General features: G+C 51.9%; 1 protein-coding gene across 2 annotated transcripts in view; it reads right to left on the bottom strand.

Moving 5' to 3' along the window:
* SEMA4B (semaphorin 4B) overlaps positions 1-16358 on the bottom strand; it is a 36977-nt gene extending 20619 nt beyond the window's left edge. For both annotated transcript variants that reach the window (XM_041752183.1, XM_041752184.1), the window contains exons 1-2: positions 16223-16358; positions 3975-4212 (exon numbers count right to left, since the gene is read on the bottom strand). In XM_041752183.1, the coding sequence (XP_041608117.1) occupies positions 3975-4119 (145 nt within the window). In that variant the 5' untranslated portion in view covers positions 4120-4212; positions 16223-16358. The remainder of the gene's footprint in view (positions 1-3974; positions 4213-16222) is intronic.
* Between the last annotated feature and the right edge of the window lie 1436 nt (positions 16359-17794).

The following is a 17794-nucleotide window of genomic DNA, read 5'->3' as shown; positions in this document are numbered from 1 at the left end:
AGTGGAACCAGCAAGGGGCAGGGTGGAGGGAGAGGTGCAGTTCAGCCTCAGGCAGAGGAGATTCTTGGGCCAAAGGAGAACTTCAAAGAGCTAAATCAGGAGCACTTGAAAAGTGTACTACATTCAGCAAGACTCCTGCAGGTGACAACCCCCCATTAACCCTCAGGCAACTTGCTTTTTTCTTCTACCCCAGAGCAGAAGGTGGGACCGGCACCATTCTATTCCCTGACCTGGTGGTCTTGGCACCTAGCAGAGGGCCTGGATACAGCAGGCACTCAGTGTCAACCAAATTGATGCAAATAAGCTCACCAAGAGAGACAGGCAGGGAATTTCCACCATGGAGAACAGAGAACAGAGGCCGCTACCTTTTACTGGGGATGGAGCACGTGCCAGGCACTGTGCCAAACACTTGCCATACATGATTTCATGTGATCCTCTTCAAGCCCTGGGAGATGGGTCCTGCTATTATTCCCGGCTTGCCCCAGGTGGTGGAGGCAAGCTAGTCTTCAAAGCCCAGCTATTAGCACCCATAGTTACAGTTCTTTCCACTTGGCTCTGAAGGGCCATGAAGATGCCAGGCCCCAGGACACAGCTGAAGCCCTGTCAAGGAGGGAGGCCTGTAACCAGCCAGCAAGACATGCAAGCGGCCTGCACTGGGGGCTTCTCCAGGCAGCCATGACCCTGGCTGTCCATCCAGGGTCAGAGAGGACAAGCAGCTGATCTATGTCAATGCCCAGCTCCCAGGCTCAATAGGATTTTGTTGACTGTAGTTTACAAGGCCTATGGATTTACTTCCAATCTGGTTTAGAAACACTGTGTCCAGATCTTTCCAGACAGGCACTTCTGGAGCAGGGGAAATTAATAACTCCTTTTAATTGCCCAAATAAGGGAACTCAATAAGATTTTCATGAGGAGCAGGCTTGCTTTGTTTCTTTCCACTCGGCCAAGCTAGGAGGCACTGGCCTTGCAGCTTGCACACCCAGTGCCATTATTTCCACTCGGCATCTCTCCCCTTTTGGGCCTTCGGTCCTGGAACTTCAGACTGCACTTTCCAGTGCAAGAGAACCAAAATTCCATACATTTCTTTTTTTTTTTTTTTAATTTTTTAATTTATTTATGATAGTCACAGAGAGAGAGAGAGAGAGAGAGGCAGAGACACAGGCAGAGGGAGAAGCAGGCTCCATGCACCGGGAGCCCAATGTGGGATTCGATCCCGGGTCTCCAGGATCGCGCCCTGGGCCAAAGGCAGGCGCCAAACCGCTGCGCCACCCAGGGATCCCTCCATACACTTCTTTAAAGCATTCCTTCCACAGAGACAAGTAACTTCCCCGTAAGGCCTCTTGCTGGTCCAACTGGCCCTGGAGTCCCTAGTCCCCCTCCCCCTGTCAGCCACTGAATGAGACCACAAATGGGGGCTCCCCTCCCCATGGTCCCAGGAATCTGCTGCAGATTCAGGAAGTAGTGAGGCTTCCATAGGAAGGACCCCACACATAAACTGGATGCTCCACTTCTAGAGATTTTGTTTCAAACCACAGACATAACTCACTGTCCCTAGGCATCCAGGCCCTTGGGGAGCTTGGGTAGGAGGGAATTCAGCAGAGGATAGGTAGCAGAAAAGGGGGTGCGGTCTCTTCCTCTATGCCTCTCTCCCTGCTCCGTGAGGGAGGGGCCATGGCCCTGGTGCCCAGAGTCCCCATGGTCACCTCGGGCCTACCCAGGATAGGCATACTGCCAGGAACATCTAACAAGCCCCCAAGGATGAAGCAGGAAACTGCCTGTGGCCACCCTCAGAAAGTGAACCTCTTAGTCACAAGGGCATTCCCCTCTGGGGCTCCCAGTATCAAGGGCCAGGAGGAAGTCTAGGGAGGCCAGCATTCTGGGGTGTGGTGCATATCAGTAAAGCATGGATGTGTGCTCACAAGTTCAGGTGGTGGGTGCTGCTCACCTTCCAGGGCTTTGGGGGGACAAGAAAAAGGGACTCCCTCTGGGCCAACCCAGTCTCAAAAATACAGCAAAAGGGCTTTTTTCTCTAGGAGCCACAGCTTTGAGAGCAGAGTATCAACTTCGTTTCTAGGCCCTTTGAAGCTCTCAAGGGGGCACCTCTGTGCATTGTATCTCTGCCAGTCCCAACAGGTGAACTTGTGGCTCAGTGGACACAAGACCTGCTGGCCCTGTGAGCTGGCCCAGGGTCGTAAGTGGAGAGACCATGAGAGCATCTGATTTAGCATTGCACTTACCTTCCTTCTTCCCAGAGCCAAGAGGGTCTAAGGACAAAGGGAGTTGTGGCCACAACTGAGAAAATAGCAAGGCAGTAGGCCTGAGTCTGGATACACTTGTTTATCCTCAGTTAATGAGATAGAGCACCCAAGGGACTGTGGTCAAACCAACACACCAGCACCACCCCCACCCCAGGCAGTACCCTGGCTCTGTGCAGGATGTGCAAGAATGAAGCCTGTGCTTAACACATAACAACGATGGCAGCTAACACTTATTGAGCGGTTTCTATGTACCAAGCCCTGTCCTAAGGACTTTTCAAACATAGACTGATTTAATCCTCACAACCTTGTGGTATCTGCTATTATTATACCATTTTAAAGATGAGGAAACCAAGGCCCAGGAAGGTTAAGTAGCTTGCTCAAGGTCACATGGTTACTACTAAGTGGTGGAATCAGGATTTGAACCCAGGCTACCTTCTGTGCATGGTCTTTGCAATACTTCAGACCCGGTTATTCAGGGCCACAAGGACCCTGAGTTCAGCTACGTGCTGATTCTGCTACCTTCTCCTTTCTTACACAGAATGTCTTCAGGGGTGAGGATGTACTAAAGAGAAGGAAGTCTGGTACACTTTTAATCTGTAGCCTCTAATTTGTATGTCTTTTAGGGACGCCTGGATGGCTCAGCGGTTGAGCGTCTGCCTTCGGCTCAGGTCCTGATCCTGGAATCCGGGATTGAGTCCCTTGTGGGGAGTCTGCTTCTCCCTCTGCCTGCGTCTCTGCCTGCCTCTCTGTGTTTCTCATGGACAAATAAATAAAATCTTTAAGAAAAAAATAATAATTTACATATCTTTTATTCTAATTCTCAGTGTGACAACTAACAAAGTAAAGGGTTTGGAGAAACACCTACTGAGTCCCTATAAAGTTTGTGCCCACAGAACTCATCTAGTTTCATGAAATCTCCAAGATAGCTTTGCAATGTACCTACGATTGTGCCCATTTTGCAGATGAGCAAACCGAGACACAGGGAGAAGGGCATTAGTTGCCCAGCAGAAGAAATGGGTTTGGAATCCAGGTCCCTCTGATTTCAAAGAGGAGCTGGAGAAGCAACAAGATGTAAAGAGGTAGGGAGAGGGGAGAGCCAGTGGCCACAGGAGCAGGCAAGAGCACCAGGTGAGAGACCTCGCCAATGAGGAGGGTGCTGCCAGGAGACTCTCCCAAGCCCTAGGAGTCTCAGAGCCGGCCCCACCCCCGTAGGCCAGGGTGAAGGGCTGGGAAGGACGATGGGACTCCTGTCCTGCTGTGGCTCGGGAGTCCTGCTGCGACTTGCTGTAACACCAGAACCCCGGTGTTTATGGGACGGCAAGCACGGCCCCCTCCACCCCAGACGCCCTCGGGGCGGCACCGCGGCTGGCTCTGGTCAGCATCAAAGACCAGCAGATGGGCAGGCGGACCAGCGCGCAGCCAGCGCCGGGGGGGTGGGGCGCCACCGCCGAAAAGGACGCCCCACTGAGCGGCGAGCGCGGACCCCAGGGCGGGCGGAAGACCCCCTCCCCGCCCACTAACGAAGGGAAGAAAGGGGCCCGCGGCCCCACGGCTGCCCTCCCTTCTCCCTCCCTCTCCGCAGCGCTGAGACGAGGAGGGGTGCTCACGGACCCCCAAGCCTCCGACAGGCCCCCTCCTGCCTCCCTCCTTTGTCACGTCCGGCTCCCCTCCCCCCGAGCCCAGCACGCGCCCCCGCGGGGTCGCCCCAGCGCTCACCCAGCGGCAGGCTGATCCGAGGGACGAGCGCCGGAGTCGGCGGCGGCAGCGGCAGCAGCAGCACGAGGAGCAGCAGCAGGAGCAGCGGCGGCGGCCGGGGCGGCAGCGCACCCCGCGGGGCGGGCGGGCGGCTCCCCCGGCCCATCGCGGCGCTCGGGACAGCGGGGAGCGGCGGCGTCCTCCCGGCTCCGGCTCAGGTGGCTCGACTCGCTTCACCGCTGCAGCCCCGCCCGCGGACCTGGGGAGGCGGGGCGGGGGCGGAGCTGCGGTCACGTGACGGCCAGGCGGCGACCGCGGAGCCCGGGCCGGAGGAGGAAGTGGGCGGCGGGCCCCGCCCCTCCCCCGCGCTCGGGGAGCCGGAGGCCCGAGGGGCGCCGCGTGCTGCGCGAGCTCGGGGCGCGCCTGGAGGGCGCCGGGCCCCGCGAGCGGTCGCCGCCGAGGCCGCGGGAACTGGCCCGCCTTCTTCGCCCCCGCCCCTTCCCGCTCCCCTGCGACCCCCTGAGCGCGGGGTTGGGAAAACGTGTGGGTCCGACTCCCTGGGCACGGGCGCCTCCCGAGGGTTCCGGCCTCGGTCTCCATCCACGCCCCCGTCCCCGCCCCCGCCCCCACCCCGTGCTGGTGCCCCGGGCACCCGCTCGCCCGTGACCAAATGAATCGTCCGAACCCGGACTGACGACCAGGCTAGTTGCTTCTGCGTCAACCCACCTTGGGTCTTGGCGGGGCGTTCACTACGGGGTCATCCACGTCTAGAATTCTGTCCAGACGAAACCGAACCATGGGTGGGGGTGGGGGTGGGGAGCGGGGAGCGGGGCAAGTTCAGCTTAAGTGGGATAACTGCATGTACTGTGCTGCAGAGGACGTCTGACTTCCACAGCCTGCAGGGTGCCCGTCGGGGAAGGTACTCCCACAGGCTGGAGTGGAATCCCACGGGCACCCCCACTTAGAAGAGGTTAAGGTGCCGGACGCCTGGGTGGCTCAGTGGTTGAGCGTCTGCCTTTGGCCCAGGGTAATCCTGGAGTCCCCGGATCGAGTCCCGCATCGCGCTTCCTGCAGGGGCCTGCTTCTCCCTCTGCCTGTGTCTCTGCCTCTCTCTGTCTCTCTCGAATAAATAAAATAAAAAGAGGGAAGGTCCAACCACCCCCAATCTTCGGGGCTCCTAACATCCTCAGGGGTGGCGCTTAGTTCTGCCGAGATGGGGGTGGGTGGGTAGGGAAGTTGTCAACATGCAGCCTGGACCACCTAGCGGGTCCCTATCAGCATTAAAAAGCAGAATAGCAAATATCTAAGTGCAGTGATCCCTGAAGATCAGAAAGTGTAGAAAGTGTTGGGAAACCTGTTTTGACTTTTCCTAAAGTTGCACAGGATGGCAGTAAAATTTAATTCTTCCTGTACTTCAAGTCAAAGGTAATTTTGAAAACCTCCGCTAGGCTAGTCATTTCAATGACAGTGGTGAGGGTTCTCCCAGAATTGGCTGGAAAGTTCCTCTTCACAACCAGCCAAAACTAGTCTCCTCAGAGCTCTTTTGCTCTCACCCTACCCCCAGGGCTCAACACATTCTCTCCCACAGGGTGGCTATCAGATTCCACAAGGCCCCAGGTCCCCTCTCCTAAATCAGGCTTCCTCAGGTTCCATGATTTCTGTATCTCCACCATCCCAACACACCCCCCCGTGGACATGGTACAGGCTAGTAGCACCCGTTTTATAAAGGCGCTCCCAGCCCTGGACGCAGAATTCCACACGGGATGTGGGCAGTAACAACCGCCTGGAGTTCTAACATTGCCAGCCTTGGACACTTTTCCTCTATTAATAATGGTGTCAACCTGTAGCCAAATATACCCAAGCTTCTATCTGCAGCGGAGATCTCTGTCTTGAACTCCAGATGGCCTCAACATTTCTATGGGGCTGTCTTGTCTGACAGGCATCTCATATCCAATATGTCCTACACTAAGCTCCTGAACCCTTTTCTCTCTCTCCCCAAAATGGGTTCCTCCTCTGTGAGCTTTCTCCATCTCATTTAATGCTAAGTCCATCTTCAAGTTGCTCAGGCTAAAAACCTTACGACTTTGTTTCCTTTCATTTCCTTACATCTGACCGATGTAAATCCATACTGACCATTTACCACCTCCCAGAATAGGGGCAGGGGTGTTACTCTCAGCCCTCTTTCTTCTGGTTACTGTAAGGTCCTCCTAAGTGCTGTCTCTGCTGCCACCTCTGCTCCCCTGCGACCTAGTCTCAATGCAGCAACCAGAGTCTTTCAAAACCGGTAAGATCATGGCATTCCTTTGCTCAAGAACCTCCAAGATTCCCTGTCTCACTCAGAATAAAAGCCAAAGATGTACAGTGGTGTACAAGGCCCTATGTCATCCTCACCTCCACTGCTCTCCTCCTACCCACTCTACTTCAGACACACTTCCAACCACTCCTTTTAAGACCTTTCTGCTGGCTACTCCCTCTGCCTAGAGCACTCTACCCTCAGACAGCCACATGACTGAGTCCCTTGCTTCCTTCAAATCTTTGCTCAGAGACCATCTTCTTGAAGAATCTGAACTCCCGCCCCCCACAGTCCCTTTACACTGAGAAATTTTTTTTCAAAGCATCTCATCACCTTTGTTGTGGTTTTTCATTATTCCCAGAAATCCCCACCTGCCCCCACCCTCCAGCACCAAAAATGTTGACTGAGGAAGGCAGGAATTTTTGCCTATTGGGCTAGTTAATTAACATTGCCCAAGCCAATAGTGCCTGGCATATGGTAGACCCTCAGTAAGTACTGATTACACGAATGAATGAATATAAGTCATGAAATATTGCTGGCTCATGTCAACTAACAACCAGAGCTACTTTTCAATATCAACCTTGATCTAGTAAAGAGTTCCCCCAAAACCTCAAATTATGCAATTAATGTTTTCAACCTAAGCACAGGACTTCATATTTAAAAGATCTCCTTTAAATCTACTGGTTCTGGTCCAGATTTCATCCTATTCAGATCATCCTATTCATTATTCTATTATCATAGAATTCAGCTTCCCTTCCCAGTTTGAATCATCAATAAATTTGATAATTTCTTAGCCTTTATTCGAGTCATTCATAAAAATATTTGGTGTCAGGTTGCCTGGCTGGTTCAGTCAATAGAGCATGAGGCTTTTGATCTTGGGGTTGTAAACTCAACCCTGTTGGGTGTATGGATTACTTAAGAATAAAATATTTTTTAAAATTTTAAGTGAGCAGGGCAGCCCTGGTGGTGCAGTGGTTTAGTGCTGCCTACAGCCTGGGATTTGATCCTGGAGACCTGGGATCGAGTCCCGCGTCGGGCTCCCTGCATGGAGCCTGCTTCTCCCTCTGCCTGTGTCTCTGCCTCTCTCTCTGTGTGTCTCTCATGAATAAATAAATAAAATCTTAAAAAAAAAATTTTTAGGGGATCCCTGGGTGGCGCAGCAGTTTGGCGCCTGCCTTTGGCCCAGGGTGCGATCCTGGAGACCCGGGATCGAGTCCCACGTCAGGCTCCCGGTGCATGGAGCCTGCTTCTCCCTCTGCCTGTGTCTCTGCTTCTCTCTCTCTCTCTCTCTCTCTGTGTGACTATCATAAATAAATTTAAAAAAAAATTTAAAAAAAAATTTTAGGTGAGCAGACCTAGTACCTACTCTCCAATAAAAGGTACCAGGTCGGGGGGTGGGGGTGACTGGGTGGTAGGCACTGAGGGGGGCACTTGACGGGATGAGCACTGGGTGTTTTTCTGTATGTTGGCAAATTGAACACCAATAAAAAATAAATTTATTATTAAAAAATAAAAATAAATAAATTAAAAATTAAAAAAAAAAAAGGTACCAGGTCTCCTTGGGGAAGGCAAGCCTGGGACATTTTGTTGGGCCCAAAAGCAAGGAAGTAATTAAAGACTAATGGGGTCATATCAAAAAGATATAGGCCCAGCTTTATGACTAAACAAGATAATTTGAGAATCAAAAACCATACTAAAGTAATGGGTTCTAATGCATCAAAATAAAACAATCCATTAGTCCGCAGTTAAACTCAGGAAAACAGAAAGAAAAGAGGTAGAAAGGCAGCTTTCCTTTATAGAGGACTGTTGGCTGATAAATGTAGAAGAAAGAGAAGACTTCAGAAAGTCTGGATTCAAGCAAGGGTAATCAATCAATGGATGCTAAGTCACTGGGTAGGTTTTTGGGAAACATATGAATAAGATCTCAAAGTCTGTCCTACAAATAAGTGACTTACTAATTACCAAAGGGAAAATGTATCTCTGACGGAGAACTCTGGTAGCCACTTTCTTAACTAAATTGTCTAAAGTAGCATCACCAGGGGCACCTGGGTGGCCCAGTTAAGCGTCTACCTCCAGCTCAGGTCATGATCCCAGAATCCTGGGATCAAACCCTGCAGGCTCCCTGCTCAGCAGGGAATCTGCTTCTCCCTCTCCTCTCCCCTCGTTCATGCTCTCTCCTATCTCAAATAAATAAAATCTTTGAAAAAATAAGTAGCATCACCAGTAATGTGACTGCCTGACACCATTTATCTCCTGGTATGATGCAATAAGAAATACACAATATCATCAGTCCTTGGAGCTCTTCTGGCAAAAGTGTTTAACCCAGATCTAATGATAAGGACACAATCAGATCCAGTATTCTGCAAGACAACTAGCTTGGACTCTTCAAAGTCAATCCAGTTAAAGATAAAAAAGACACAGGAACTATTTTAGGTCAAGAAACTAAAAAGACATGATAATTAGACAAAATATGTGAACACTGATGGAATCTTGAAAGAAAAAAAAGAAAGCCATTCAGAATTGGGGAAAATGTTAGGATGTACTGTGTCTTAGATATTATGGGCCTTGATAGGCCTATAATACTGCTCATTTTCTTTGGTATGATAATGGCATTGTGGTTTCAGGAGAATGTTATCATCCTTTAGAGATGCCTGCTGGTTTGTAGAGGTGAAGGATCATGATGTCTGCAACCTACTTTCAAATGATTCAGCAAAAATAAGTGTGTGTGTTAGAGTGAGTGTGACTGCCACAAAGTTTTAACAATTGGTTAATATAGAAAAGTTATAGATGTTTTATATCAGTGTTTTGTAAGTTTTGGGGGGTTAATTGGGTAAGATGGGGCCAAAAGCAGGGCACCTGGTTGGCTCAGTGGTTGAGCGTCTGCCTTTGGCTCAGGGCGTGGTCCCGGGGTCCTGGGATGGAGTCCCACATTGGGCTCCCCTAGGGGAGCCTACTTCTCCCTCTGCCTGTGTCTCTGCCTCTCTCTGTGTGTCTTTCATGAATAAATAAATGAAATTTTAAAAAAAGGAAAAAGAAAGAAAAGAAAAGATGGGGCCCAAAGCAGAGCCCAGTGCCTCTGGAGATCTCTATCAGGGTTGAAACTGAGCAATATCTTTTGTAAGTTGAACAAGAACCATGTGTCCTACCTGCACTCCTCAGCCCACATTTCTCCATATTATCCACAAGAATATTATGAAAAAAAATGCAAGAAATCTTGTTGAAATCAAGGTACTAGCTATAGCCTTTCCTTTCAGCTTCTGCTTACCATTCTTACCCACACAGGGTGAGTGGTGAGTGGCACATGTTCAATTAGTCATTGTTGAGCGCCTGCATCTCTGCATCAGCTAGCTCCCCAAATGGCAGCAAGGCTGGTTTGCTCTAGTGTCTTGGCAACACATGGGTTGTCTGGCTGCTCGGCTCATCCCCAAGGAGAGGAGGCAGAGGCTGATGTGGCCTCGCTTGGTGTTTAATTATACCTGGCTCATGGCTGCTCAAATGCTTCAAGTACATCTTATGCCAAGCAGGTAGTGGCCTCTTGAGGCCCGTGACCAGTCATGTCTCTGGAACCCCGCTGCCTAGCATGGCACTCTGGCAGGGCCAACAAAACGAGGGACCCAACACTTGGCCTGCAGAAGTGCCCTCCAATCTGTGCCCCCAGTAAGGCAACCTTGGCCCTGTGGGCTCCCCTGTCTTCCGTTAGCGTGCTAATTTGTTCTCCCCGGGCTGGAAAAAACAGGAGGACGACTGAGGAAAACCTCATTTGAGCTGACTTCCTGTGGGCTAAAGAGTGGTTCCCAAGCCAACGCTGTCTCTCCTGTTCCCCTTTGCCTCTCTTGGATGTAGGCAAGTCTTTCTCAGCCAGAACATTGGGGTTTATAAAGAGCTCAGGGGCAGCTTGGAAAGACAGCATAAAAAGAGATGAAGAGAAAAGCAAGGCTTCCGTGCTCCCGGTCAGCAAGATGAAGCTGTCAAGCTTGGCCCTCACCCTCCCCATCCACACTCACACAGCCCTCACCCTTCCCATCCCCCCCTCCTTCTCTCTCTGTCTCTCCCTTTCTCTCCCTCTCTCTGGCGCGCACACACACACACACACACACACACACAAAGAAAGAAGCACACAAATGAGAGGTAAAATATACACGAGAATACATACAAAGGGACCAAATGAAACTTCTCGATGGTGAGAGATGTTTGGACTTGGGGGCACAGGCCTAGTGGGCAGACAAGGAAACTTCAGGGATGACCAGAATATCCTCTATCTTGATCTGGGTGTTGGTTTCAAAGTGTATACAAATGTTAACGTGTTTTGAGCTGTACACTTAAGATCAGTGCATTCTCCTATATGTAAATTCATATCTTATGCCTGTTATCATGGGAAAAAATAAAAACAAAAAACAGGGATGCCTGGGTGGTGCAGTGGTTGAGCATCTGCCTTTAGCTCAGGGTTCTGGGATCAAGTCCCACATCTGGCTCCCCACAGGGAGCCTGCTTCTCCCTCTGCCTGTGTCTCTCATGAATAAATAAATAAAATCTTTAAAAAACAAAACACAAAGAAGCCGGAAGGTTAAAAAACAACAAAAAACCTCACCTTTAGTATCAGGTGGGAGAAGAACAAAATGAGAAGACCTACAGGGGCTCCTGGGTAGCTCAGGCAGTTAAGGATCTCTTGATTTTGGCTCAGGTCATAACCTCAGGGTCATGGGATTCAAGCCCTGTGTCCATCTCCAGGCTCAGCATGGAGTCTGCCTGGGATTCTCTCTCTTTCTGTCCCCACTAAATAAAATCTTTTAAAAAAAGAGAAGAGCTCCAGAAGAGGAAGAGAATGAAGAGACTACAAGAGGAGAAGAAAATAAAGGGAAGTGAGGGTAAAAATATAAAGCAAATGAACACACATACCCATTGCCTCTCCAACCTGCTTAGCACAAAGGAATACAGCAGTGGACACAGGCATAGGGCAGGTGCTGGCAGTGGAATGGTCAGGACACAGCCTGATTCCCAAGCAATCGATATTCATTAATCATTTATAGGTACAGGTCGGGGCCAAGCGCAGGCCGGCCACGTCCTTGGGCATGGATGGCTCCTGCCAGGCGGCCCCTGGCCAGGCCTGCCTGCTCTCATTCCCACCCAGGGCAACCTTGCTTTCCAACTCCCACAATTCTACTCTGGGAGTAATTGCTTTGTTTGTGGCCATGGGGGGAGGGGCCTCCTGCCAAGCCCAGTGGAGCCTGAACCCAGAGGTCCCATCCACCCCCCTCTGGAGTGGCACGGTGCTCCTCCCCATCCCGGGTTCTGCTGGCAGGCTGCCTGGCCAGGCCTCAGACACGCATTGGCTGTGGTCCAGCTCCCTGGGCCTTGGCCCCGGGCCACCACCCCTCATAGCCCTGGGCCCTCCTGATGCCAACCTGCAGCTGTAGCTCCCCCTCACCTCCCAGCTGGGCACACTGCTGGTGTCCTCTCCCCAGAGGCTAGGCAGTGGCTCAGCTGCTGCATCAATACATTTTGATGAGGAAGCGACACCAGCCGGCACACGCTGTGTATGCTTTTAAGTCCACCAATGACTTCCAGATCCTGGAGGCTAGGAGCCTCTTCGGGGCAGCGCCCTCTGCAGCACAGGGCATTCACAGGGTCAGTGCGAACACTGCCTTTAGATCTCATGGGCAGCTTTTAACTAGAGCCTGGCAATACATGGAAATGGCTTCATCTCAGATCCCCACTCTGTTCTGACCCACTAGTCCCTGGGTTTCTTGCTCTGGTAGGTGGTAGGATCATCAGTTCAAAGCACACAGTTCTCCTGTCAAAAGAAGAGTCTCAGCACCATCCATTACTTTGTGGACTCTGAGCAAGCCACACAATGTCCCTAAACCTCATCTTCCTCATCTGTGAGATGGGAACACCAGCAGTCCCTCCCGGGGCTGAGCAGAACTGATGAGAGTCCCTGACATACAGGGACTGGCGGGGAGGCACATGGTGAGTGCTCCACGAGCAGAACCATGCTTCCTAAGGAGGCAGCTCACCTCACCTATCTGAAAGTTGCCACAACCTTGGTAACTCTTAACCATCTTATGTGCTCAACCCCAAGGACCCCCTTCTGGCCTCTCTGCTCGGATACAGCCACCTCCTGCAAACCCGGTGCTGAGTCTGCAACTCTCAAAGGGAGAAGGAACCGGCCTGCCCGGCCCAGGCCCTGGCTGCGCCTGCTGTGGCGAAAAGCCTGCCACCCAGTGCCAGCACCGCTGGGGCCTGTTGGGGCCTGAGTTGGCCACTCCCTGGGAGGGGATCCCCCTGCCCCACAGGGCTGTGGTGTAACCGGCAGGGCTCAACCTGTCCCTGTCCTGACACGGTAGAACATGAAGTTGCCACTGTCACTCCCCTGCCCTCAACCCAAGTTCAGGAGGGGCTGTCTGTCTGCGCCTGCAGGCCGGCTCACAAAGTGGGTCTAGAGGGCCTGGGTAACTGGGCTGGCTGATGCTTGGCACCTGCCACCTGGAAAAGGCACAAGGTCTGCTCAGGGACTCTCCTTCTCTGAAACCATTGCATCTACTCATAGGTGGGAGGTAGATGTTCTAAGGATGCAGGAAAGCTTGTTTCCATTTTGGCTTATCAGGCCTGAGGCATCTCCTTTCCCAAGATCCCAAGAAATCCGGAAGTCATTTCCCCATTTGCCACCAAGTTCTTCCTCCTTGAATCCCACTCTGAGCTCCAGACTCCTGGCCATCACCCCATGAAGGGAAAGAAGGCCTGGGCCAGCGCTCTTCCTCCACCCCAGGGAACTAACCTCCTTTCCAGAAGCCCGCGGCTCTCCCTTCCCAAAGATGAGGGGCTCTCTGACCCCTGTAGTTTCCTGGCAACTTCAGGTCACCCAGTGGCTGCCACTTTCTCCCAGAGAGATAACCTTGCTCCTGGTTCCAGGGCTTGCTACAGAGTGGGCCAAGACAGGCAAGCCCATCAGGGTGGTAGGGGATGGAACAAGCAGGTTCTACTAATTTCCTGCAGTTCCCAAGACAGTACTACTGCCCTGTTTTGCCATGGTGGAGCTGGGTACACCTCACCCGCCATACCACTCAGTGGTATCAAGAGATAACACTCACAGAGTTGGTGTGATGACAGCAAAGATCCATGCTTGAACAATTATCTTGTACACCAGACATCCTGGCCCAGGACTCCCAGCAACACACTGATGTATTTTAAGTAAACATCGGGCTGGAGTACACTATGAGGCCCCAAGTGGGCCCACCTTGTCCAGAGCAGAATCACTACAGAAGAGGGGCTCTAAGGGGCCTGGGCCACCCAGCTACATAGGGATAGCCCCCGCTCCTCCAGCTGTGTTTCCACGGGGACCCCATAAACCCCCTGAATGAAGCAGACCCACCTTGTTATTCCCAGACCCTTCCTCTATGAATTCTGCTTTAGTTCTTTCTTGCCAACCTATGAGTAGTAAGGGTGAGCTTCAGGCAGCTGTGAACCCTAAGAATGATATCTTATTTCTAGTGAGAGGCATCAGAGCTTTCATCTGATTTCAAAAAGATCACTGTTCCCTTCCCCCCACAAAAAAGGTAAAGAATCATTTCTTTTGAGGTATGCTAATCTGCAGACACAGGGACCTTTCAAAATTAGCCTTTATCAGGTAAAAAGAAATTATATCTCATTTTGGAGTAGTTTTATAACCTTGATACGAATTGTTTGGCATACTATTCCACCTAAAGCAAAGTTGACATGTATAAGGCTAATGTTTGTTGAGTACTTACTATTCATTGAGAAGGCACTGTGCTGAGCTTTTTCTGTTCATTTATGTAATTTTCACAACAGAGTGAGATAGGAATTATTATATATCCACACTTTTGAGATGAGAACCCAAGGCACAGAGAGGTTCAGGGACTTCCTGAGGTCACACAAGTAATAAGTCAGGAGTAGCACCAGAACCCGGATCTGGATCCAGAACCCACACAGATACCATACCTATAGTTAGAATTTCAACCAGGGTTTTGTCTCAAGTTATAGCCATCATCCTCTTGATCATATAAGTTGCTGTCCCTTTCTTTCCTTCCTTCCTTATTTCCTTCCTCTCCTCCCCCTTTTCCCTCCTTCATTTTTTCCCTGCCTCCCTTCTTTCAGTCGCTCAGTGAATATGTCTTGTGCACGTGTTAAGTGCTGCTGAAACTGAAGCAAACTGACAAGGTCGCTGCCTTCATAGAGTTTATAGTTCATCAGGATCCCTAAAACTCATTTCCAGAGAATCCCCATCCTGGTCCACATTTGTCTAGACACTTTCACTCACTTGTTCCTTTGTTTCCCAACAAAGGTATTGGCCAGGGCCCCCTTGGCAGAGCCCCAGAAGTGCTCCCAGGCTGTGCAGGCTAGACTCATGCTGTTTTCAGCTGATTTCCGGAGCCACTCCTCTGGGCTCCTGCCGCACTGTGCTCAGATTTCCATTAAGGCACTCATTGTGCTGTAGTGAAACACTCATTTACACATCACATCCCTCTCTGGCCATCTCTTTTACAAGCTTCTTTGAGCTTAGGGACCAGGCCTGCCTGACGCAGGTTTTTCATCTTCTGCCCCAGCGCAGAGCTTGGAAAACAGTGGGTACCCAGTAAATGTTTAATAAATGAATAAATGAGTTTCCTGCTCTAGCTGACTGCCTCGAATCACTTCCAAATGATTCATTCAAGTGTTTCTTCCTGGATCTCTTTTCCCACCTCCCTCTTCTTTTCAAAGGAAAAGGCACTTCACTGATGTGGGAAGTCCCATTTCCCTGCTTTAGGGCAGCCAAAGGGTTTCTCCCGCATACAGTCTGAACAGATTTGTTGGCTTCAGAAGAAACAGTATTTTGGAGAGTTGCTGAATGCTTGGCTGCTGGGGATTTATTTAAGGCAATCCTGTCAGATATTACATTAAAGCAAAAGCCCCAAGGCACAGGACCTACATATGAGGGAGAGGAGCTCTTCTAGCTCTCCCTTAGGCTCCAGCCATCATGGCTCATCTCTAGGTCACCTGTTGCCAGTGTCCCATCTTTAGATCACCTGTCACCAAAAGCTTGAGCCCTAGGGTTGCAAGAAGACTCATCCCAGATTTCCCTGAACTTCAGGAAAATAACCACCAAAGGCAACAACTATGGCCTGCAAGACAGGATACTGGGTTCAAATGCTTACCTTCCCAGGCCATGGTCACCTTGGGAAATAATTTAACTTTTCTGGGTCCAGTTTTTTTTTTTTTTTTTTTTTTTTATGAAAGTGAGGTGGAACTTGGTAGATCCCTACACTTCTTCCAATTCTAAAGCGTCAATGGAAAAAAAAAAACATATATTTTTAATCATGCACTTCACCATTCTTGCGGCATTTGACTCTTACAAGAACTCTGTGATCCCTAAATCAAATTACCTACTCACATTCAGGTTCGGAAAATGTGAGCAGAGGGCTGATGACCCTCCCCAGGTAATCGAGGGCTTGAGTCTTTTTGCCAGACCAGAATGGCCTGGCACGAGAGTAGCCTCGTTTCCAGGATCCCAACGTCTTTCCTTTGTAACCCCAAATCCACGTGTCACTCGGAGAGAAATAGCCATGACAAAAGCCTAGTTCAAAGGCCACCTCACGACCGTTTCGAGGAAGGGCCCAGGCTTTTCCAAATCCCAAATGACTTCCCTCCCGGGCCAGGATGCTGCCTCTCTCTCCATTCCGGATTTGGGAGCAGGGGGCAGGGGGCAGGGGGGAGGGGGTTGGGAGCGGGGAGCAGTAGGTGCAGGGCACCCCTACCAGCTCTCGCGCAGAGGCCCCCGGTGGCCATGGGAACCAGGGCCCAACCTCCCGCGCTGCCATGGCAACAAGCTCCCCCAGTGGCGGGCGCCGGTGCCCATCAGAGCGTGCAGGTGGCGCCCTCTCGGGAGCCGGCCCGGCGGGCAGCGGGGGCGGCGGCGGCGGCCCAGCCCTCGCCCGCCCCCTCCCGGGGCCTCGGATCCCCACCGCCCGCCCCCGGCGCCTACCTGCGAGGGTCACGGCCCCCGCGCAACCACCGGCCACGGCAGGGCCGCCTCTGCGGCGCGGCTCCTCTTCCCGGGCCGCCCCCCGGGCTCGCCTCGCCTGCCCGGTCGGCCAGTCGCAGTCCCCAGGGACGCAGACTGTCCCCGCGAACACCCTCCGTCCCGCGCGGCGTCCCCGGAAATGCGGGGCCGCGGCCAAGCCCCGCCCCGCCCCGCCCCGCCCCGCGCCTGTTTATGGGAACTGCCCGGAGGCGCCCTCGGGCTCGCCCCGGGCCACCCGCCCCGGGCGGGGACCGCCACTCCGCTCTCGCCGCTGCGCCCGCCTCCCTGCGTCGGGACCTGAGCCCACGACAGCTCGCCAGCCCCAGGAGGCCGCGGGGGGCTGCGGGGCTGCGCCGTCCCTCACCTTGGGAGGCCGGACCTCAGCTGTCTGGGGCCCTTCCCTACGGGGCACGCCTGTCGGCTGCAACCAGCGGGCTGGGGTTGGAATCCTACATCTACTACCACGTACCTGGCTGTGTTACCTAGGGCGGGCTCCTTAACCTCTCTGAGCCTCCAGTTCCTTATCTGCAAAGTGGGCATCAGAATAGTGGAGACCTCACAGGGTTGTGGTGAGAAGTGCAATTATGTAGGCACACAACTGGCACTTGGTCAGCTCTCAACAATAGCAGTATTGTTTCCAGTTAAGAGGCAAGTGAGAGCCGAGCTCAGAGCCACCCTCCACGAAACCACCCACGTCTCCGCCCGCGGTAAATAGGGCTCATTGCGTCCCTTTCACCTGCAGCGGGCCACGCTGTGAGAGTGAAACGAAAGCAGACCTGCGGGAGGGGTGAGAGATAGGGTTATAAATATCCAGCATTTATCAAGTGACCTTGGCTCGTCCCTCTCCAGCCCCGTGCATCCTGGCTCTGTCTTCCAGGAAAGCAACAGCCACTCTCAGGGCGGTTCCTGAAACAACCAGTTTTGGGCGTGTTAAGTGGATGAGCAGGCCAGAGCTGGCTGGTCAAGGGGATGGAGAAACAGGAGGGCAAGTGTCAGCCTCTTCCCCAGCCTGGCCTGGCCTTCCTGGGCCTAGCCTGCCCTGGCCTGGGGGGTAAAACAGAAAACACAATGAAAAATACCCATAATTTGGGGTGTTGCGTGGCTCAGTCCTTTAAGAATGAGACTCTTGATTTGGCTCAGGTCATGATCTCAGGGTCCTTGGATCCAGCCCAAGCTGGTCTTGAGGAGTCTGCTTGACATTCTCTCCGTCTCCTTCTGCCCCTCCCCATTACTCATTCTCTCTCTCTCTCTCTCTCTCTCTCTCTCTCTCTCTCGTAAATAAATAAAATCCTTAAAGAAAAAAAAAAAAAACACCCCCACAATTTCACCTTCCAGACCAGAATGACTCCAGCGTGGCCCGTAGAGCAGCCTGTGTTAATATTTTCTGAGACTTTTTTTGAGAAAGAATTTATATGTAATAAAGCTCACAAATCTTAAGTCTACTGAGTTAATACGTTGGTGACTATCCTCTTTTCCATGCATAGTTTACATTTAAACCTTTTAGGAAAAAGGGGTGCCTGGCTGGCTCAGTTG

This window comes from Vulpes lagopus, chromosome 4, assembly GCF_018345385.1.
Source record: "Vulpes lagopus strain Blue_001 chromosome 4, ASM1834538v1, whole genome shotgun sequence".
Lineage (NCBI taxonomy): Eukaryota > Metazoa > Chordata > Mammalia > Carnivora > Canidae > Vulpes > Vulpes lagopus.
This window is presented reverse-complemented; position numbering and strand designations above follow the sequence as displayed.